Genomic DNA, 23,119 nt, shown 5'->3' on the forward strand with positions numbered 1-23,119 from the left:
TCTTTCTGACATCTGCACAAAAGGGGTACCAAGAGGCTGCCCTGCAGGGTCAACAGTGCTGGGGCCAGTTTAAACAATCCTGCTTGGCCCTGGGAACGCAGGAGGGTAGGGGGGAAAGACTAAAAGGGACCTGGTGGCCCAGGCGGCTTCAAGCATCCGTGTTCACAGGGTCTGCCCCACGTGCACCGGCCTCCTGATCTATCTGGGAAATAGGACATCCCTGGTCTTGACTCATGAAATACAGCTTGGTCTGGCTCAATAACCTTGACAAACGTTCCCAGCAACTTCAGACTTCACAAATAAACTTTAGGACCATGTTTAACTGTGCAGACTCTGAATCTTTTAAATATTGAAAAAAAATCCTTGTGGTGATATTTTATTTTCCTCAGTCCCACATCCCTTCAACCACTCATGTTTTCAAAGGAGAAGACAGACTAGGGCTCCAGATGTTTGGAACCCAAATGAGAGCTCCATACTGAGGAAGTCCACTGCCTTCCATCTTCAAAGATCAAAATCTCAGCCAGAGGTTAAACAATGAGGTCACCTTAGTCATGTCTATCTGGTGTAGGACTAACCTCTGTTCAGATATATAAGAAGATTTTCTACTTTTGGGGTGCCTGGGTGGCTCAGTCAGTTAAGGTCTGACTTCAGCTCAGGTCACGATCTCACGGTTCGTGGGTTCAAGCTCCACATCGGGCTCTGTGCTGACAGCTCAGAGCCTGGAGCCTGCTTTGGATTCTGTGTCTCCCCCTCTCTCTCTACCCCTCCCCTGCTCATGCTCTGTCTCTCTCTGTCTCTCAAAAATGAATAAATGTTAAAAAAATATTTTCTACTTTTAAAGGCTCTGCAACCCGACAAACAGCCTGGATCTGCTTCTCAGTTCCCTGGTTGTGGGGTCTGACCAACCACCTCCTATAACCTGCCAGGAAATGCCCTTTTGTGTCAAACTTCAAATCTCATCAGTTTCACCTGGGCCATTTTTATTTATTATACCTTCGCAGAGGTAAAGTAAGTCAATAAGAATCACCCATGATGAAAGTAGGTAGAGGACATATCCAAGATATTTGCAGAAGAAATACAAAATTTGTTCAATGAGTATGTCAAATAACACTTAACATCACATGCAGTCTGGGAATTGGGATGATTTTACCCATATCAGCAAAAATATCAAGTATTGGCAAGGGTATAGAAACGTGGGAGCTCTTGTACAATGCTGATGGGAGTGTAAATTGAAATGTTTTACAGGGTAAGTGAGCATTAGCTTTGAAAATTAAAAATATCTATTATCTTGTATCTGGAAATTCTGATCCTTAGTATCTATGCTAGACATAAGCACAAGATCTGTTCAAGGATTTCCACTGTATCACTGCCATTTTTTTTTAATGGCAAACATTTGGGAAAAAACCTAAATGTTCACCAAAAGGGGAATGAATGGCTGGGTTAAACTAAGGGATAGGGAAAAAGATCTTAAGAACATATCAAATGGCAGGGTGCCTGGGTGGCTCTGTCGGTTAAGTGGTTGACTCTTGATTTCAGCTTAGGTCATGATCTCACAGTTCGTTAGTTCGAGCCCTGTGTCAGGCTCCATGCTGACAGCATAGAACCTTCTTGGGATTCTTTCTCCCTCTCTCTATGCCCCTTTCACACACGCGCTCTATTTCTCTCTCAAAATAAATAAAATAAACCTTAAAAAATGTGTTTTTCTAAAAATAAAACATATTAAAGGGCTAAAAAATCCAAAAACTAAACAAGGCACAGAATATATACTTAGGATGGGGTTTTGGGAAAAAAAATACAGAAAATGAAACTAGTTTTATTCATATTTCTACATATCTCTGATTGTGTACAGGGAAAGACCAGGAAGACAATAGAGGGACTAGAGTCTCAAAGGAGACTTCTGCTTTGCCTATATCGCTTGCATGCTGCTTGAGAACGTATTCATATACTTATTATAGAATTATCTGTTTTCTGAAGTGTATCCTGATTGTAGATCAGAGGCAAAGGCACGGGCTCTGGTGACTACGGTGAACATGACTTCTCTGGAAGGCACCAGTGGGTAAAAGTAAATAGGCAAGAAATCAAAGGACCCAAGTAATAGTATGAATCTGTCATCAATTTGCTGTGTGACCCCAGGAAGTCATTTTCCTTCTCAGACTCTGCTTCCTCTGTACAATCGGTGGATAAGATGAGAAGCTCACTAAGATACTTTCTCTTTCTGATATTTTAGGATTCTCTAAGTCAGTGCCTTTAACGTATAATGGGTCTGGTCCCTTTTGATGAGAAGACAGCTTTTTCTCTTCCTTCAAATTCTGGCATAGTTTGATATTTCACTTTACTCTAAATGGAAGATAATGAAAGAGAAGGTGGAGTGGTCACTCTGTTCCCTGTTTGGCTATGTTTTGAGGGTTTGGTTGACCTATTTATGCTACCTCTCTTTGACAGCGGAAGCTCTTAGGCTTGAGTGTGATGAGATTACAGACGCAATGCAGTAAGTCAGAAGATATGAATTCTAAACGGTGGCCATAAATCCCAGAAGCATAGATTCTATTTTATTTTTTCAAGATTGAACCCCCTCAAATGCTTTTTTTATGAGTCACGCTAAAGATGTAGGTTTGTTCTGTGAGAAGTAGAGGTACAAATTATCTGGAGTAATGCTTCCCGTATGCATATACAGGGACTGATGGAAATGCTGTGCAAATGCACTGTGTTCACTGCAATCTGCACTGTTTGAACTGTGCATTGCTAATAAGGAACAAGACACTGAATACATCACATCATGCTTCTAAACAAATCCTAAGTTTTAATGTAATATCAACAAATCATTCTTTGTGTGCAATAGTCATCCATATTTTTGGCTACGCTGTAAACCCTTGATTTTTGATGAGTCACATCCATAGTCTGTAGATAACAATTGGACCACTTGTTTCCCAGAGAGAAGAACCAAGTTGATACAAATGAGCTATGAGGAGTGCCTGGGTGGCTCAGTGGGTTGAGTGTCTGACTCTTGATTTCGGCTCAGGTCATGATCTCACAGTTATGAGATCATGAGATCAATCCCCGTGTTGGGCTCCATGCTGAGCGTGGAGCCTGCTTGAGATTCTCTCCCTCTCTCCCTCTGCCTCTCTCTCCCACTTGCACTCTCTCTCTCTAAAATAAAAAATGATACAAAAGATTTTTAATGAGCTATGAAAATTTATGTATATCTACAAACATAATCTGGTTCTTCACCACCAAATTGGCTTTTGGAAGTACTCCAGATGAAACCTTGAGGAAACCTTGGCATTAAGTCAATGAAGGAAACCTCCTCCTGGTCCCCCAGGGACTTTGACCAATCTAGTTCTGCCTCTCAGTTGGCTAGCAAAGCTCCTTCCAGCTGGTCCTCATCACTTTTCTTGTTTGATGAAGTCATAAGAGTAAATTCTAAGCAGCCTAATTCTAAAGAAAACACACACACTTCAGGTCACAACTCCTCTGAGTATGTGTCTTTCAGCAGTGGAAGAAGCAACTTACTCTCGCTCCTTTCTCAGGAAAGCATTTACAGCCTCCACTGCAGTCTTGGCCTCCACATGGCTTTCCATAGGACTTCTTCTCTCCCTATTTAAAAAAAAAAAAAAGAGAGAGAGAAAAGTTAGTAAACTATGTGAACCAAGAAGCAATGTAGCCCCAGGGAACCTAACCCTTAGCCACACTCCTCCTAACCAAGTAAATTTAGAGTGGCTTAATCGTCTCATTTGATGGTAATGTTGAGTCATAGTGGACTTGTGTATTTGTGTTCAGTGAGAAAGCAGTAGCTGTAGCAGAGAACTGGAGAGAAATTCAAGGGCTAGAAATGTAATGATAGGTAAAAATGGCCACCCTGTACTCTGCTCTTGGAATTTTTCTCCTCAGGCTCTATTTGCAACACATCATTCAGACCTTACATTAACAGTCCTGTGCCCAGTGAGATCCAAATTCCTCAGTTGGTACCATACAGTATACCCCAAAGTGTTCAATTTCCTTCTTTCTTATCTGCCTTACTATGATGATGATTATTATTACTAGCTGAATTTCTGCAAAGCCTCTGCATGACCTGACATGTACTGACCCTGTCTAACCTCACCTTTTCACTCTTTCCCTGGCTCACTCTTCTTCAATCACACTGGTATTCGTTCTATAAAAGCTTAAGCCTGTTCCTGCCTCAGGGCCTTTGCCCTTGCTGTTACTTCTGCCTGGAATGCTCTTCTAGATGTTTTTTATTGCTGGCCTCTTTTCATCATCCAGGTCTTAGTTCAATTGTCTATTCTCAGAGAGACTTTTCCTGACTACTCAACCTAAGGCAGCCCCATTACTTCCATCATATTACTATGCTATCCTTTCAGCATTAAACATCCCTTCTCCCCCGACTAGAATGTAAGCTGCATTTAAGTAATAGCCTTATCTATATTGTCTGATATTATATCCCCAGTGTCTACTAGAGTGGATGGCACATAAGAAGTTTTGATGACCATATGAATGGATCTGGGATTTGAACCCATATCTGACTAACTCAAAAATCTTGACCTTAACCTTTATGTCTTAGAGTTTTCTAAGTCCTCTGTCTACCAGAGCCTCAATGCAAGGGCTCAAAAATGAGAAAAGTGCCATTCTGACCCTATCCACCTTGGGAAAAAAGAGCAAAACATAAATTCTAACTATTATCTATAACAAGAACTTTATCTCTAGGATGGATTTAGTATCATCCAACTTTTTTGTTTAATGTTGGCTGTTTTTTTTTTTCAAAAGAGAAGGGCATATTTATGAGCCAGTCTCATACTTAATCATTCTTGCCTCTTTGTACTGTGAGTATTTTCCTAATCCCCAGGGAGCACTGTGAATTTCGCAGATGGTCTCTTATCTCTTTAGACATTCCCACAACACTTTATCACCACAACACCTCGGTAATAAGGTAGTGATGGCAGAGCTATGACAAAATATTGCTATTTTAGATTCCAAACACCTTCTTGATATGAGATATTTTATCTCTCTTATATGCCTTTGACATGGTAAGTGCTATTGTACACTTTCCAGTTTGCCCTCCATTTTATGGTATATAGGACAGGCAAGTATTCATAAGGGTGAGATCAAGAGGTGCTGTGGGAGGAGGAAGCAGGGGGCTGGCATAGGATAGAGAATAGAGAGACAGACCAGCTCTGAATTTAACCTTCACCCATGCTGTCACCTTTGCCTAATGTTGAGTACTATATTTCTTGGGATAGTGGATAATTTGCATTTGTTTCTACATATACTTCTGTATTTTACAAGCAGTCTTCAATGAGCACATATAATTAGGAAGAAGAAAAGCAATTATATTACTAAATGATAAAAGTCATCCTCTTTAAGGGAGAGGACTCAACAGGCATTGCCAAAGTTGAAGTAGTATCCATTTGGAGCTGTGGCCTACTTCCAAACAATGCCTTTTTGGTGTCCCATAAAATTTGCCTATCATGGACCAAAACTTTCAAGATTACTAGCATAGAGCAAGGAGGCCTGAAGCAACAGAGCTGGAGAATATAGAGGATAAAATCCTATTAACAGGCACTGAATAAAAATGTAAGGAACAGAAGCTAAGGTTTCTTGGGAACTTGGCAGAACAAGGAGGCAAAGACATCCAGCTAACAGACAGGAAGCCATCACTGCCCTCTGTCACTGAGGAAAGTAACTAGAGAAGACCCACTGGCCACAAGGCAATTTCCTGTAATTCTGGCCCTGGCAGATCCCCCAGGAGTCTTCAATTACAGTCAGGGGGAGGAATGAAAGAAGTTGTTTCCAGGGAACATGACAAGTCCAGGCTCTGAGGAAGTTTCTTCCCTATCCTGGCTTGTCTGGGGATACTCCAACTCCTTCTCAACCAGATCACATCACTAGTGTCATTCCCATCCTGGAATTCTCTCTGGATTCCTCTCAAAACCCAACCCCTCCCTACATCCGCAGAAAATTAGAACTGGAAAGGCCCTGAGAGATCATCTGGTACAGCCATTCTTAATTCTATCAGACTGGCACACCATTTTTTTAATTGTGAATGTATATTATTCTTTCTTGGCATCTTGAAAAAAAATTCATAGGAATAAGTTATAATAAAGATGTAAGCAATACTTTAAAAAGCACATATTATGCCATAATTGTATTGCAAAGCAAAAACAAAAGCCATTTATAATGAAACAATATATATTCCAATATGTAAATGCTCATACATCACTATATTAGAAGATGGAATGAAGTTGTCAGAGGCTAGCAACTCAGTGCAGAATCACTATGAATGGGACAGCCTGCTGAAGCAGAATGACACTGGGATGTGGTATTGGTGACTCAAGTACGATGAATAGTGTTGCTATTACTATGGTAATTCTCTGAAATGGTGAATAACTCCTGGTAAAGTTCTGGGGGAAAAAAGTTCAATATTTCCTTTATTTACTGTGAAGGTTTTTTTAATCTAAAAAATTTTTTTATGTTTATATATTTTTGAGAGAGGGAGAGACAGAGACAGAGCATAAGTAGGGGAGGGGCAGAGAGAGAGGGAGACACAGAATCCAAATCGGGCTCCAGGCCCTGAGCTGTCAGCACAGAGCCTGATGTGGGGCTTGAACCCACAATCCGTGAGATCATGATCTGAGCCGAAGTCAGACACTTAATCTACTGAGCCACCCAGATGCCCCTATTTACTGTGTAGTTTTAATCAGTAATAATAAAACCAGGAAACAACTCATGGCCATATGTAGCATGTGGTTATGTTCTAGGCTCAGAAAATTATAAACAGTTTTCACTTCCCTGAATGTCCAGAAGTCTTCTAAATGGAGGGAAAGATACAAGACAATTCTTTGTAGTGTGTAGAACACCTATCATTCCTGGCTCCTAAAAGAGCCACACCCCCTAATCATTTTAACAATGAAAAGTGCCCTCACAATTTCCAAAATACCTCCTGGGGTAGGGTATTTCTGCTAAGAACTATAGTCTAAGCCACACCACTCATTTTACAGATAAGAACTCTGAAGGAAATAACTTTGGTCCATGTCACACTGTTAGCAATTGTTATCCTAATTCCATATTCTTCCCACTATTCAAAACCCCTCAAGGCCAAGTTCAGGTTCCATTTCTTCCATGAGTACTCCAGCTCAGTAAAAAGACACAGCAGGCCCTGAGTATTCTGCCTATTGAACAAGTGTCACATGTTGCTGTGGGACAGCCCTTGCAATGTTTCTTAGGTTGCATGATCGAGAGTCTTGTTTCCTCAACCAAACAATAATGTTGATAAGAGAAAGATCAACATATTTTACCTCTTTGTATATTCCCACAGTATTAGAAGGGCATCCTAGGATCTAGTCATTACCTGAGGCAGTATACCTTAGTTAAGTGTATAAGCTCTGGAGTCAATCTCTATAGGCTTAAATCCCAGCCTAGATGGGATTGACCTTAGACAAGTGACCTAAAGTATGAAATGGAAATGGCAACAATATCTACTGTATAGGGGTTGGCTGGAGGATTCAAGAAGATAAAGCACGAAAAGCACAGTGCCTGGCTCACAGTAAGCACTTTGTGTCAGCTATTAATATTACATTAATATTAGCTGGGCCACACTGTTTGGCATTCCTGTAACACTCCGGCTGCTCTCTGGAACTGAGGGTCAAGTGATATGCAATGATATGTCCATGCCAGTTTATCTATGGCTGATATCCACTCAGCTTGGTGAGGACATATTTGGATTGTTGATGTCTGTATATAATTGATTGTTAAATATTTTAAGATCACCAGTATCTATCTATCACCAGTATCACATCTATCTGTTTGCTGATGCTGGTTCCTTTGTCTAAAATGCTTTCCTTATCCTTTTTCCCCATTCATCACAAACCAAACTTCTACACATTCTTCAAAACCCAGCCCAAACATCATCTTCTTGGTGAAGACCCCACCCCACCACCACCATCACCAATTTTTGCCTTTCAGTGATTTCAGGCAGAAGTTTTTACTCGCTCCTCTTTGCTATATTTGACGCAACACATTTGGTTCTGCCATCAGACTGGAAACAGAACTCTGTTTTATTCTTCTCTTTAGCCCTTGCAGAAGCAGGTACTTGGTAAGGGGCTGTGAAATAATTGATCTCACAACAATGGAGTTACAAGTGTTAGACTGGCTCTGTGTGGTATTCTCCCTCTCCCTTTGGTTTCCTGAAATAGACATTTACATCACAGTATCCCTTCCAGAAGTCAGTACGTTTTTCCAGGCATCACCAGTGCTTTCTGTCAGGAGTGGTGGCAGGGATGACAATGACACAAAAGGTAGCCAGGAAGCAAGAGATGTGATGTGAGAATATAAGAGCAGCTTAGTTTAGCTGGAGTGGCTGAATGGTTGGCCAAAGTGATTTACTCTTGTGAGAAGTTCCTCCAGAAGCGTAGGTCACAGGAAGCTGGCTGTGCAACACTTTATCTTGACCATTCATTCAACAAATGTTTATTAAGCATCTACCATGTGCTAGGTACTGCACTAAACATGGCAGCTAGAGGCTGTATCACACAGCCACAGGTGAAACCAAATCCCCGCTGTCATGGTGTTTGCAATCCAGAGGGGAAGACAAACAGTAAACAAATAAATGCTACATCCATATTTGTCTGATCATATGTGTCACAGAAGAAAATAAAGGTAGGGCAAGAAGGACATGAAATGTTGTAGTCAGCTTGTTACTGTATATAGGAAAGTCAGGGAAGGCTTTGCTCATAAGGTAACTTCTGAGCAGAGAACAGTGTTTCTTCAAGCATAGTCCTTGGGCCAGTGTCATTAGCCCTGGACACTTATTAGAAATGTGAATTATTGCCCCCTTCCAGACCTAATCAATCATAAACTTCAGAGTGGGACCCAGAAATCTGTGTTTTAACAAGCACTTCGGGTGTTTCTACTGCATGGTAAAGTCTGAGAATCTCTGCTATAGAAAATGAGGGAGAGAGCTAGGTAGTAATCTTGGGTAAGAGTGTTCCAGGCAAAGGGAAGAGCAAGAGCAAAGGCAATAGATGAGAGAACATGCTTGATGTTTGGCTGAGCAGCAAGGAGGCCAGAGTGCTGGAATGGAATAAAGGGAATAGAAATGATGAGGAAGTCAGAGATGTAGCAGGAGCCAGATCATCAAAGATTTTAGAGACCACTCTAAGAACTTTGCCTTTGGAAACAAACGAGCAAAGAAAAAAGAGAGAGAGACAAACCATGAAACATACTCTTAACTCTAGAGAACAAACTGATAGGACAGGGGGGATGGGAGAAATAGGTGATGAGGATTCAGGAGTGTTCTTGTCGTGATGAGCACCTGGTGATGTATGGAAGTGCTGAATTACTCTATTGTACACCTGAAACTAATATAACACTATGTTAATCAACTGGAATTTATTTATTTTTTGCTTATATTTATTTTTTTAATTGCTGGGACAAAGATGGAATTTTATTTTATTTCTTTAAAATTAGTTATTTATTTATTTTGAGGGGCACCTAGGTGCCTCAGTTGGTTGAATGCACGACTTCAGCTCAGGTCATAGGCTCTATGCTGACAGCTTGGAGCCTGCTTGGGATTCTGTGTCTCCCACTCTATCTGCCCCTCCCTTGCTTGTGCTCGACAGAGAGAGAGAGAGAGAAAGAGACAGAGAGACAGAGATATAGAGAGAGACAGAGAGACAGAGACAGACACACACACACAGAATATGACAGAGAGGGCAGAGAGGGGAGAGAGAGAATCCCAAGCAGGCTCTGCGCTGTCAGCATGGAGCCCGATGCCAGGCTTGAACTTACGAACTGTGAGATCATGACCTGAGCCAAAGTCAAGAGTCAGATGCTTAACAAACTGAACCACCCAGGTGCCCCAGCTAACTGAAATTTAAATAAAAACTTTTTTAAAAGAATGGTTTTGAGCACAGGAGTGACATCTCCTGTTGGAGGAGGTGGCCTTCATGGGCATCAAGAATTTTGGTTTTGAGATATCTATTAGACATCTAAATGGAGAAATCAGCTAGCTAGCTGGCTATGGAATCTGGAGTCCCAGGGAGCATGGCTAACTTAGACATGTACATATGGTACTTTAGTCAGTAACAACTCCACTATTTTGTAGTAAAAAACCCCAAATCTCAGTGGTTTAATGCAACTGAGGTTTATTTTTTGTTCATGTCATGATTCAATGAGGGATAGGCAGGTCTCTTTAGTGGTTTCTTTCCAAACGTGATTTGAATTTCCAAGATGCTTATGTCCAGCAACTCTACTACCTCAGATGCTAATAGTTTCTCCCCACTGTGCTCATATTCCCCATTGAAAGAACTAGACAGAGTGGATGACCTAACAGCATGGAAATTAGGAGAGAACAGGGATTATTTGGTGAGCACCATTTCTGTCACTACTGGTATGTATATACAAGACTAGATGATAGTACCAAGGGAGCAAATGTAGAGAAAGAATGACAAACTGTAGTACAGGGCCCACTTGAGGTTAGTGGTCATGAACTTAAAGGAACATCAGCTATCAACACCATGATGTTTTCTTTAGCCTTGTTCAGCCAGGTGGGTACAGATGCACATTGGCAGAAGAATCAGATATAATCAAAGTTGGTTTCTGCTAGGGGAGCGTGATAAAGGAAAAGAACGGCAAGGGATTCAAAGGTATATGGTAAAGATATGTGGTTAAAAGGATCTAGACTTCCTAAGGAGGGAAGTGAGTACAGGCAGGCGGTGGGTAACAGGCAGTGAAGAAGGTAGTAGAATCAATGGATGATTGATGCTGATGAAGTTGAAGCAATGTGTGGATTTTAGAATTGTGACCAGATTTTGGAAGATAGAAGAGGTGGTGTTGTAAAGAGGCTGGGGCCTGTTAATACTCTACATAGTGCAAACTCAGATGCACCTTGGAATATAATAAATACTCCCTGAAGTAGCTCAGTAAATGGTTGAAATGGTTGCTCAATCCTGGGTTCATACAACATAACAGAACTCTTCTCTTTTGATGACTTCAGGTTTCTTCAAAACACCTTTCACACCAAATCTCATTTGATTTCCTACCACAAGTCTGAAATGGGTATTTTGGATGTACAGATATGTGTAGAAACATAAACCCATATACAATATTACAATGATTTCTTAAAATTTTTAATGTTTTTTAAAAATTTTTTATTTATTTTTGAGAGAGAGAGGGACAGAGCACGAGCAGGGCAGGAGAGACGGAGACACAGAATCTGAAACAGGCTCCAGGCTCTGAGCTGTCAGCATAGAGCCTGATACAGGCCTCGAACCCACAAACCATGAAATCATGACCTGAGCTGAAATCAGACGTTTAACCGATTGAGCCACCAGATGCCCCTGAATTTTAAAAATTTTTTAAAAATTTACTTTTGAGAGAGAGAAAGAGACAAACAGAGAGAGAATCAGAGTGTGAGGGGGAGGGTCAGAAAGAGGGAGACACAGAATCTGAAGCAGGCTCCATGCTCCAAGCTGCCAGCACAGAGCATGACGTGGGGCTCCAACCCACAAACTGTGAGATCATGAACTGAGGTGACGTTGGACACTTAACCGACTGAGCCATGCAAGTGCCCTACAATGATTTCTTTTTATCTACAACTACCCTCCTAGACAGTAAGTTCTCCTGAGATTGAAGACTGGTTTATTCACCATAAGGCAAATCAATTTAAGCCAACCCTTTAAGCCTCAATTTCGTCAATTCTAAAACAGGGGTAATATTTTACTTCATAGGATTTCATGAAGTTAGAGATAATGCCCCTAACAAAATGCTTGCCAGATATAGTATGCTCAGTATATGTTAGCTGGTATTATTTATAGTTACAGTATCTAGTACTGTGCCTGCTGTACCTAACAGGTGTCGACTCAATGACTGATTTGCATTTTCTTTTTTTTTTTTACTTTTAAGTGTATTTATTTTGAGAGAGAGAGACAGAGAGAGAGAGAGAGAGAGAGAGAGGAGCAGAGGGGGGAGAGAGAGAATCCCAAGCAGGCTCTGCACTGTTGCACAAAGCCCGATGTGGGGCTCGAGCTCATGCACCATGAGATCATGACCTGAGCCGAAACCAAGAGTCGGATGCTTAACTGACTGAGCCACCCAGGTGCCCCTGTTTTCCATTTTCAAGATGAAGAAATGACAACTTGGCTGTTAATGACTTCCTCAGTATTGGAAGTTCAGTGTCAGGGTTGGCATAAGAACCCAGGTATCCTCACTCTCTGCCTCTTGTTTTTTTCCATCAGACCCACTGCCACTAGTTCCAAGAATTACCCTGAAATTGAGGAGTCAGGGAAAGAAAAATAAGGGTCAAGAGAGGTGCCCTTTTTCTTCTTTTGCATTTTTTACCAACATTAGTTTACTGATCTTACAATATTACTTGTACCATTTCTACACTTTCTAAACAACCTTCATATATGATTCTCATAGATACTTTTGAAACATACAAAAGAAGAATTTTTATATGTCCATTTTTCAGATTAAAAAAATAAAACAAAACAAACCTAAATCTCAGAGAGTTGGTGTCACTTGCTAGTTAAATTACAAAGTGAAGACTCAAGGCCAGGGCTTCATATCTCAGTGCACAGCTAAACTTCTAAAAGGGGAAAAGTGATATAAGATGCTGAGGTGCCATTTTATCAGTTGTGGGTCATCTCAGGGCCCAGAAACCCAGCGAGGCCTCTTTGGCTGGATCAGACTTATTCCTGGGGCCACATTCATGATCGCGGCTAGTATTCATCCACCAAACCAGACCCCTTAAGCACCTGCCTAGGTTTCTGAACTTTATGCTAATAATACAGAAAGTCTGGCTTTACTTTGAGCAATTTTAAAACACAACCTGTTCATTGAAATCTAAACATATACACACACTAAACCAAGCTGAATCTTTTTTTAAGCTTATTTATTTAGTTTACACAGAGAGAGAGCATGGGGGAGGGGCAGAGAGAAAGGGAGAGAAAGCGAATCTGAAGCAGGCTCCACATTGACAGCACAGAGTCCAGTGTGGGGTTCGAACTCATGAACCATGAGATCATGACCTGAGCTGGAATTGAGAGTCAGATACTCAACCGACTGAGCCACCCAGGCGCCCCTAAACCAACCTGAATCTTGTCCCATGTTTAATGTGCATTTGCCTTTTAAGAACAACTCCCTGTGACTTTATGAATGAAAGGCTCTGGGGAAAGAAGGAAGTGATCTGTGGGAGCTGGCTCCCTATCAGGTGGAACTTGTCACCCACACTTTAAGGATGAAGCTGACACCAGACATTACTGAGTAGTTCAGGAAGGCAGTTCCCTCCAACATGTGTCTGTGTTCACACACATTCACAAGCAAAACTGATGGGGACGGGGTTGGGGTAGGGGTAGGGAGGAAAATGGCCATGCTGGATTTCACTTGAAAAACCGGAGCCAGCCAGAATGAACCAGGGCCTGAGGGGATGCACTGCTCAGTTAGACTTTCAAATGAATTTGCCAAGCAAACGCTTAACACACAAATAGACAAACTAGATGTTGCCCATAATGTTCTTAAAATAGATGCCTCCCTTTCCCTTGCCAGTAACTACTGACTGAGCGGCTATGAAAGAACAGCATTCCCTAGGGCCAGTCACTGGGAGCAGGTGAGGCATCTTTGAGCATTAAGGCTGGAAAGGGCCTAAGGACACAAGGCTCCACAGTTCACACATAGTTAGGGTGACCAGATTTAGCAAATAAAAATGCAGGATGCGGAGTTAAATTTGAATTTCAGAAAAAAAAGGAAAAACTTTTTATTATAAGTGTGTCCTAAATTAGCATAAATGTGTTCCATGCAATATTTGGGACACACTTATACTAAAAACCTGTTTGTTGTTTATTGGGAAATTTAAATATAACTGTGCATCCTCTATTTTATTGGGAAATACTATGAGTGCCACATGATATCACACACTTGTGCAACAAGTTTGGTTGTGAGGTGTGTTGAAGTAATTGTTAGTACAAACTCTGCAAGTTACTTTTCAGAAAATTGAGATGGTATTCAAGTTTCTGTAATCAAGTCACTCTTACTTCCATTCTAATATCCAAAGCAGGAAGGAAAGTAGAATTATAACTAACATTGTGCCAGGCACTATGCTAGGTGTTGGGGATATGATGATAAAAACATTGAATACAACTTGTATAGGAATCGTCCTTAGAGCTTTATTCATAATAACCCCAAGGTGGAAATAGTTCCATCAATGGGTGAATGAATAAACAAATTGTGGTATACTGTTCAAGAATTTAAAAATGAACAAACTATTGATTCGTGTAACTGCATGGATGAATCTTACAGACATTATAGAAGCCAGACACATAAAAACACATTTGGTATGAATCTACTTATACAAAGCTCTAGAACAGGCAAAGGGAGTACATGATCATAGAAGCCATTATAGTGGTTATCTCTGCAGGGGTGGGAAGGTGATGTTGACTGGTAGGTAAAAGGGTACTTTCTGGGATGGCAGACATGTTCTATATTTTGTTTGGAGTGATGTTTATGAGTGTACACATTTGTCAAAACTCATGAAAATACACATTTATGATCAGTACATTTCATTTGTGTAAGCTACAACCCTGTTAAAAAATAGAGTCCCTGCCATCACGGAGCTTACATTCTCATATGGGATACAGATAAATACTTAAACAAATATTTAAAGAATAATAATTGTGAAAAGTGTGACAGAGAGAAACAGGGTGCTATGAAAATTTACGATGTTTAAGTCATTAAGACATAAGCATTATTTTTTCATTTAACAAAGACTTACTGAGTGCCTACTCTGTGCTAGCTACTGGATTATACCCTGGGAGTATAACATTAAATAAAACAGACTTGCTTCTTTGCTGTATATCCTTGTAGAGGAGACAGACATTGGGAGAGTAAATGATAATCTTTTAATTATAATTGTGCTATATGATACAAAGGACACCAACAGAAGGATATGAGGACATATAGCAGGGGCACTTGGCCTCCATGGTGTGATCAGTGAAGGTTTATCTAAGAAAGTTTAGTTCAACTGAGGTCTGAAGAATGAAGTGGCATAAACTAAGTCAAGGGATGGGAGTGAGCAGAGGATCTTCCAGGCAGAGAAAACAATATAGGCACATGCCCTGTGGTGAAAGAAAGCATGGCACATAGGAGGAACTTAAAGAAAGCCACAGTGACTGAAACAAGAAAGTAAAGGGGAGAGTAACATGAGATGATACTGTACAGGCAGGGAAATACCTGCTCATGCAGAGTCTTGTAGGACATGTTAGGTACAGAGTCTTGTAGGACATGTTGGGAAGGTAGATTTTTATCCTCAGAGCAACAAGAAGTCACTGAGTAATTTTAAATAGGGAATAACTTGATCAGATTGATATTTTAGAAAAAAATGTTCTAGTGGCAGTAAGGATAATGGACAGGAGGGGGTGGTAGTGAGGTGGGAAACCAATTAAGAGACTGTTGCAATGAGAGAAGTTGGTGGTCTGAACAAGGGTTATGGAGGTTGGATGCGGAGAAGTGAATGGATCTAAGGCACAGTTAAATAGAGGGGGCATGGCCAACAAGGGACAAGACTAGAACCAAGGCTATCTTACATCTAATCCACTGATTTGAGAACAACCGTCAATGCACATCTGCTGTGTATAAAGGCACTATGCTGGCCACTATGGAAAAAGACAAATATTTAGAAAACATTTATTTCACACAAGGAACTTAAAACCTAATGAGATAACTATAATCAAAAGAAGAAAGAGAAAGTATCATTGGAAAAAGTAAAGAGATACCTTTCTATAATTGAGATGGTATGCTATGTTCTGTCTTCTCTCAAAAACCTTTGATTACTCCTTCTTACCTGTAAAGTTGCAAAGTTCAACATCTAAATATGACATTTAAGGGCCCTTCTAAATCAGGGTCAACCTACCATTGCAGACCCACCTATCAGCTCTAATATTCTACTCGTAGACATCTATTTATCAGAGATTCCATTTTCTTCGAATGCTTCTTGTATTCCATCCATTTCTCTGTGAATTCTAGTCACATGTTTTTCTTTTTTGTAACAATTTTATTGTGATATATTCATATATGATACATTCATACATCCTTTCTTAAATGTCACATTCTCTCTTTTCCAAAAATGGTACTATTTATGTTGAATTATGGTATTCACTGTCCACTCTAACAGTCTTCCCTTTTGACTACTTCAGATAAATTTGGATGATAGTTTTCTAATAAAAATATACAAGATTATTTTGAGTGGTTAGGCTGGCCTCAGTTTCCTCAGCTGTGCATGTTTGGTGGGGCTGCATGTCCTTCTGCTTTTTGTGAGCCTACTCTTGCTATTAGTCTTGGTATACAGTGCCATGGACTTTAGTGGCTTAGCCCAGAGCCGTATCGCTCATTTATAATATGAGGTCTTTAGGAAAATCATTCCAAAAATTTGCAAACAAAATCCTTTGAGCTTTCTAGTTGGGAGCCTAAGTTAGGATGGAAGACTCGATAAACAGTCTAAGAGTTGAACCTATAGAAATGGGAAGGATTGGGCCTTCCAGGACAAAAGCTGCATTTTGCTGGAAATATCCTGACAGAATAACTCATCTGTTATTGAGTCCAAATGATTAAGGACACTGATATTTCTGTATTTTATACTAGGGAAAGAGAGTCTAACAAATGCCCAGCAGAGGTGGATGGTAAGCCCATGTGGAGTTCACCAGCTGTAGCAACTACAAGAAGGAGACAGAATGGAAGACAAATACAGGTTGTTTCCATAAAAATAATATTTATCTATTATTATCTACATCAGTGGGCCTTAGAGGCATAAGGCCTATGTCTCTAAGGACCACCAGTGTTTCTAAGGCCTACTGATGTAGATGAGGCTAAAGATGTTTTGCCTTGCTCAGAGATGAGGAAAGATGACATGGAGAGGAGGATCTGAACCAGGGAAATAGAATGGCTCATAGCAAATCCATCCCTTATGACTAGAAGAAAAATGAGAGGGAGACCCCCTCCCCCCAAATCCAGTAAAGAGTAGACCAGGATCTCTGTCTTCATTTGCCAAGAACAGCATGTTACTTTTACCTAATTTTATGGCTGCAATTTTAAGCTGTAAATCCTTTCAGAAGCTAATTTTAATCTTGCTTGCAGGGTGAACAAGACAAACCAACTTGTCACGTATGCCTGCATTTCTAAAATTAGGAGAAACAGCCCTAATCCCTTCTCATATGCAGAAAATAGAAACTAGTCAAGTAGTCTACTTGGTTGGTGGGAACAGACTTTAAAAAGAATCATGCTAAAATAAATACAGCACTATATATCACAAGTGAAGTTCAAACTCCAGTTCAAACTTTTTGGCCTTATACAAAGCCCATAAGCAAAGGAGTGGTCCAGTATTTTTGTCTCTGATTCTATGTTTCATGGCTGTGAAACTCATCTACTTTTCCTTTTGTTTCTAGGCAAAGTGAAATGAAAAACTGATTTCAGATCTGTGGCAAGGCTTCAACTACATTTTTGGTAATTCCTTTGAAATATACAAACTAGCAAAGCTCACTGAAGAAGAAATAGATAATCTGAATAGTCCTACATTGACTTATAAAATTGAATTTGTAGTTAAAATCTCCTCAAAAAGAAAACTCCTAAGCCAGATACTCTTCCTGGTGATTTCTACCAAATATTTAAGGAATAAATAATACCAATCCTGCCCAAACTCTTTCAGAAAATTGAAGGTGAGGGATTACCCACTAATACATTTTATGAGTCAAGCATTACCATTATAGAATAACATCTTTGAGGAGTATAGACAGAAAATTTCTTACAAAAATTTAGGAAAATTGAATACAACAATATATAAAAATTATGGTACATTATGACCAAGTGCAATTAACCCCAGTAATGTTAGGTTAGTTTAACATTCAAAAATCAATCAGTGTAATTCACTATCTCAGCAGACCAAAAAAGAAAAAGAAACATATGATTATCACAATAGGAAAATGATTTGACAAAATTTGGCATCTATTCCTGATAAAAATTCAAAGCAAACTAGAAAAAAAAAACTTCTTCAATCAGCTAAAGAGTATCTTTGAAAAATCTTACAGGCAATATTATGTCTTATGGCTAAAGCCTGAATGCTTTCTCCACTAAGATTAGGAGCAGGGCAAAGATACCCACATTTACACTTATATTCAACATGGTACTGCAGGTTCTAACCAGTCTGGCAAAGAATGGTGAGGAAGGGGCCCCTGGGTGGCTCAGTAGGTTGAGCCTCTAACTCTTGATTTCGGCTCAGGTTATGGCAGTTATGAGATCAAGCCCATGTCACATTCCTCACTGACAGTGTGGCACCTGCTTGGGATTCTCTCTCTCTCTCTCTCTCTCTCTCTCTCTCTCTCTTTCAAAATAAATGAACTTTAAAAAAAAGAATGATGAGGAAAAGATGTCCAATGTGAAAGGAAGAAGTAAAACTGTCTTTTATTCACAGATGACAATGTAAAAAATAATATGACATCTACAAAAAAGCTACTGGAACTAATAAGTATAGTAATGTTTGATGATACAAGATCAATATACAAAATAAATTATACTTCTATATATTTACAACAATTGGAAATTGAAATTAAAAATATGATGATGATAGCATCAAATGTAGGAAACAGGTATAAATCTGACAAAACATATGCAAAACCTGTACACTGAAAACTTAATTGCTGAGAAAGTTAAAGAAGACCTAAAGAAATAGAAAGCTATTGTTGAAACCAATTTTGCCCCCATTGATCATCATACACGCAATATAATTTACAATGCATATGAAAATTCAAAGGACCTAGAATAGCCAAAATAATTTCGAAATGGAAAAACAAAGCTTTAAGACTTATAGGACTTGACCTGAAAGACTTATTATGACAATGTGTTATTCGTATAAAGATAGATGCATATATCAATGGAACAGAATAGAGAGCCCCCAAATAGGCCCATACAAATATGGTCAATTGATTTTCGACAAAGTTGCAAAGGCAACTCATCAGAGAAAGGATAGTCTTCAACAAATAATACTGGAACAATTGGACATCCATATGCAGAGAGAGAGAGGGAATGAACTTTGGTTTATACCTCACACCATATACAAAAGATAATTGAAAATGGATTGTCAACCTAAATGTAAGCCTAAAACGTTAAAATTTTCACTAGAAAAATTAGTTGAAACCTTTTGTGCCCTTAGATTAGGCAAATATTTCTTAGATACAACACCAAAAACTTGATGAAGGAAAGAAAAAAATTGAGAAATTGGACTTGATCCAAATTAAAAACTTCTACTTTTTGAAAGATATTTTTAAAAGAATGTAAAGACAAGTCTGAGACTGGGAGAAAATATTTGTAAATCACATATCTCATAAGGGACTATTAAAACACGCAATATCATGAATGAATACCAAAATAATAGTGTTAAGAAAGAGAAGCCGGTAAAAAAAGCATATATATTCTATATTTCCATTTACATAGCACTCTGAAAAATGAAATTTAATCTCCAGTGACAGAAAGCAGATTTGTCATTACCCAAGGATGGGGAGTGGTGAAGTGTGAGGGGAAAGAATACAAAAGGGCATAAGGAAACATTTGCTACTGAATGATATGTTCATTATCTTGATTGTGATGAAGGTTTCATGGTTGTATACATATGTCTAAATTGATCAAATTGTATAGTTTAAATATGTGCAAAGTACTGTATGTCAATTATACCTCAGCAAAGCTGTTACAAATACTAATAGGGTACTCAAGGATTTTATAGTCAATATGAACAGGCTTTCAATGGTCAAATGACTGGTGATTTGATAGTCAACAATGATAACTGCAAAAATAAAATTCTTAAAATATTTAAAACTCCATGAGTTTGTAACAGTAACTCTCCCTTTCCTATCCCACCTCCAACAAAAACCCTTCACTGGCCACCTTTGGAGGATGCTAGGGGAATAACTAATTACAGTAAAACCTTGGATTGCATGTAACTTGTTCTGCGAGTGTTGCGCAAAATGAGCAAACATTTCTAATAAATTTTAACTTGATAAATGAGCGCTGTCTTGCAATATGCGTAGTACATGATGCTGAACCTCACATGACCACAACTGAGCCAATCGTTCTTGAAATTCACTTTGATATATGAGCGCTTTGGATTACAAGCATGTTTCTGGAATGAATTATGCTTGCAAGCCAAGTTTTTACTGTATTTTAAAAATTGGCTTAAAAAAGGGAAGTGGTGGCAGACTCAAGCATTTATCCTACCTATCCCAAATGAATTCAGGATAACCATAAAAATCAATCAGGGGATGTTTCTCATGGAGGAAAAAGGACAGAATTAGAGAATCAACAGATTCTATGAAATAACAGATTGAGACAATGAATATTAACGGCTGCTAACAACACCACAAAAAGAGAAACAATCAGACATTGCAGATATTTTGCGTCTCATAATGAAAGCATAAAGCCACCTGAACAAATAGTCTTTGAGAGAGAGAAACGGAATTTGATCAAGTCTCTAGAGCTAACTACCAATACTTTACAATAATGTTACAGTAAATGTAGGGGAATGCCAACCAATAATCAAAACCATGGGAAAATCTTACAGCATAAATGATGCAGTTTTTTGTTTCAGAAAAAGATTTCAGGGAGAAAAAGACAAGAGTAAGGGGGTCACTATACATTAAAGTGATTTAAGAGACTTATCCAATTGCAATGTAGGGATTTTATTTAACTATTCAAATGTAAGAGAGCAAAACGATTTATAAAACAATGAGGGGCACCTGGGTGGCTCAGTCAGTTGAGCTTCTGAGTCTTGATTTTGGCTTAGGTCATGATCTCAGGGATTGAGCCCCACCCCATGTCAGTTGGCAGGCTTCAGGCTGAGCGTGAAGCTTGCTTGGGATTCTCTCTCCTTCTGCCCTGCTCCCATGTTCATGCTCTCTCTCTCTCTCTCTCTCATAAAAATTAATAAAGAAAACAATGAGGAAACATGAACCCTGGTTGGATATTTAATAATTGTTAATTTTGGTTTTGGTGTTCTAATGGGATTTTGGATATGTTTGTAACTTATTTTGAAGACATACATAATGAAATACGAAATGAAATAATCTCTGGGGTTATTTTCAAAATAATTGAAAGTGGAGAGAAGTGGGGATAGATGAACTATGATTTTCTATAAACTGGTAAATTTGAAGCTGAGCAATTGGTACATGAGAGGAGTTTCACTGCACTATTCTATTCTGAAGTTTTCTATAAAACATCATTTTAGAAAAGGAATTCAGGTTTGAGTTGGTGAATGGGTGGATGAAGGTGAATGAGCAGATGTGGTAGGTGAAGGAGAAAGGAGTCAACAGGGAGTGACAGGGAGAATGGTAGTGCTATTTGCTGAGCTGGGGGAGCATAGACTAGGACCAATTTGTGTGCGTGTGTGTGTGTGCGTGTGTGCGTGTGTGTGTGTGTGTGTGTGTGTGTAGAGAATGAAGTACTGAGTTTGAAGTACTGTGAATAGCCAGGGAGACATGTCTCAGCAGTTAGATATGTGTGGCCTTGGAGTTTGGAAGAGAGATTTGGGCTGAAGCATAGAATTGTGACTTGATGGCACTGTGCAGAGAGAGGAGAGATCCTGGTACAGAGGCCTGAGGAACACCCACATTTAAGATGTGAGCAGAGGAAGTGGGCCCAAAATTGTATGGGTACAAAGCAGAATGAGACAAAGACTCTGCCTTTGTGGAGCTCACACGTTAGCCAGGGAGAAACATTCAGATAAGTTCCGTAGGCCTGCTAGCAGCCCAAATACTGTGGAGAAGACAAATTTTTGAAAATATTCATAGGCTTCCTTGCTTGGTTCTCCAAGTATTCTATGGGCATTAACTAGTCTTCTCTCCCACAAGATTGTAGATGACTCCAGTGCAGGGAGTGACAGAAAAGCTTGTGTTTGGGGGAATAAATGGAATTCACGTTTTAAGGGCATAAGCCTTCTCTAAAATACCCAGGGTCAGACTTTTTGATGAATGGTTCATGCAAAATAGACACTGGTAAGGCTGAAAACTCAGGAGGCAGTCTTGGAAACCAGGAGGTATGAGGCTGGGGACAGGTTACTACCCCAGCTCATAGGTACATTACCTAATTTGGTCCAAATCAAGTTGTCAGAGAGACAAGTGGGCTTCCATGTGCCCAATTTTCACTCCACAGCTACATCAAGCAACTTCTCCATCCCTAGCCTGGGTACCAGAAATTAGGCCAAGATTAAGAAGGGGCCTTAGTAACTCTGAGGCTCCTCAGACCATTACCACGTTGTTGTCACACACCATGCACAAAGCCACGATTGAAGAAATGTTTACTGAATTAATAAATTCAATGAATAGATCAGGATAGTCTAAGAGGAGGAGAATCTATTTTTGCTTACTGTCAAAGTTTCTCTTTCAGAATTAAATAAGTAGTCCACTTACAAATAAAATCTGAGTATCATTAGTATCATTAGCAAGTGTAAAGAGCATCAGGAAATACACCTCAATGCTTTCCTTGTGGCTCTGTTTCCCACCTTGTCCTACTTCGGCAATGTGCTTTGTCATTTTTTGCCACATTGTACAAATCTCTATACAGAGATGTCTATATTCGCAGAACCTCATACTGTGCCTGGTATATTAGTAGGTGGTTGTCTTAGTCAGGGCTCTCTTGACTAATTCACAAACGGAACTAAGAGGATGTGTGTGTGTGTGTGTGTGTGTGTGCGTGTGTGTGTGCATGCTTATTTGGTTGATTGATTGATTGATTGATTGGAAATAGCGCACACAATGTGGGGGCTGGCAAGTCCAAAATCTGCAGGACAAGCTCAAGTCCAAAGGCAGTCTGGAGGCAGAATTTCTTCTTCCTCAGAGGACCTCAGTCTTTTTCTCTTAAGGCCTTCAACTGACTGGATGACGCCTACCCACACTGTAGAAGGTTATCTGCTTAACTCAAAGTCTACTGATTTAAATGTCAATCATATGTAAAAAAGTACTTTGGGGCATCTGGGTGGCTCAGTCAGTTAAGTGTCTGACTTCAGCTTAGGTCATGATCTCACAGTTCGTGGGTTCGGGCCCCATGGCAGGCTCTGTGCTGACAGCGTGGAGCTTGGAGCCTGCTTCGGATTCTGTGTCTC

General features: G+C 39.7%; 1 protein-coding gene across 1 annotated transcript in view; it reads right to left on the bottom strand.

Annotated features, from left to right (window-relative positions):
- The window catches only part of COL4A6 (collagen type IV alpha 6 chain), a 288,857-nt gene that overhangs the window by 160,525 nt on the left and 105,213 nt on the right, over nucleotides 1-23,119 (bottom strand). Inside the window, exon 3 of the mRNA XM_042974020.1 lies at nucleotides 3,511-3,594. Coding sequence (XP_042829954.1) covers nucleotides 3,511-3,594 — 84 coding nt within the window. The remainder of the gene's footprint in view (nucleotides 1-3,510; nucleotides 3,595-23,119) is intronic.

Source organism: Panthera tigris, chromosome X (genome assembly GCF_018350195.1).
Source record: "Panthera tigris isolate Pti1 chromosome X, P.tigris_Pti1_mat1.1, whole genome shotgun sequence".
Lineage (NCBI taxonomy): Eukaryota > Metazoa > Chordata > Mammalia > Carnivora > Felidae > Panthera > Panthera tigris.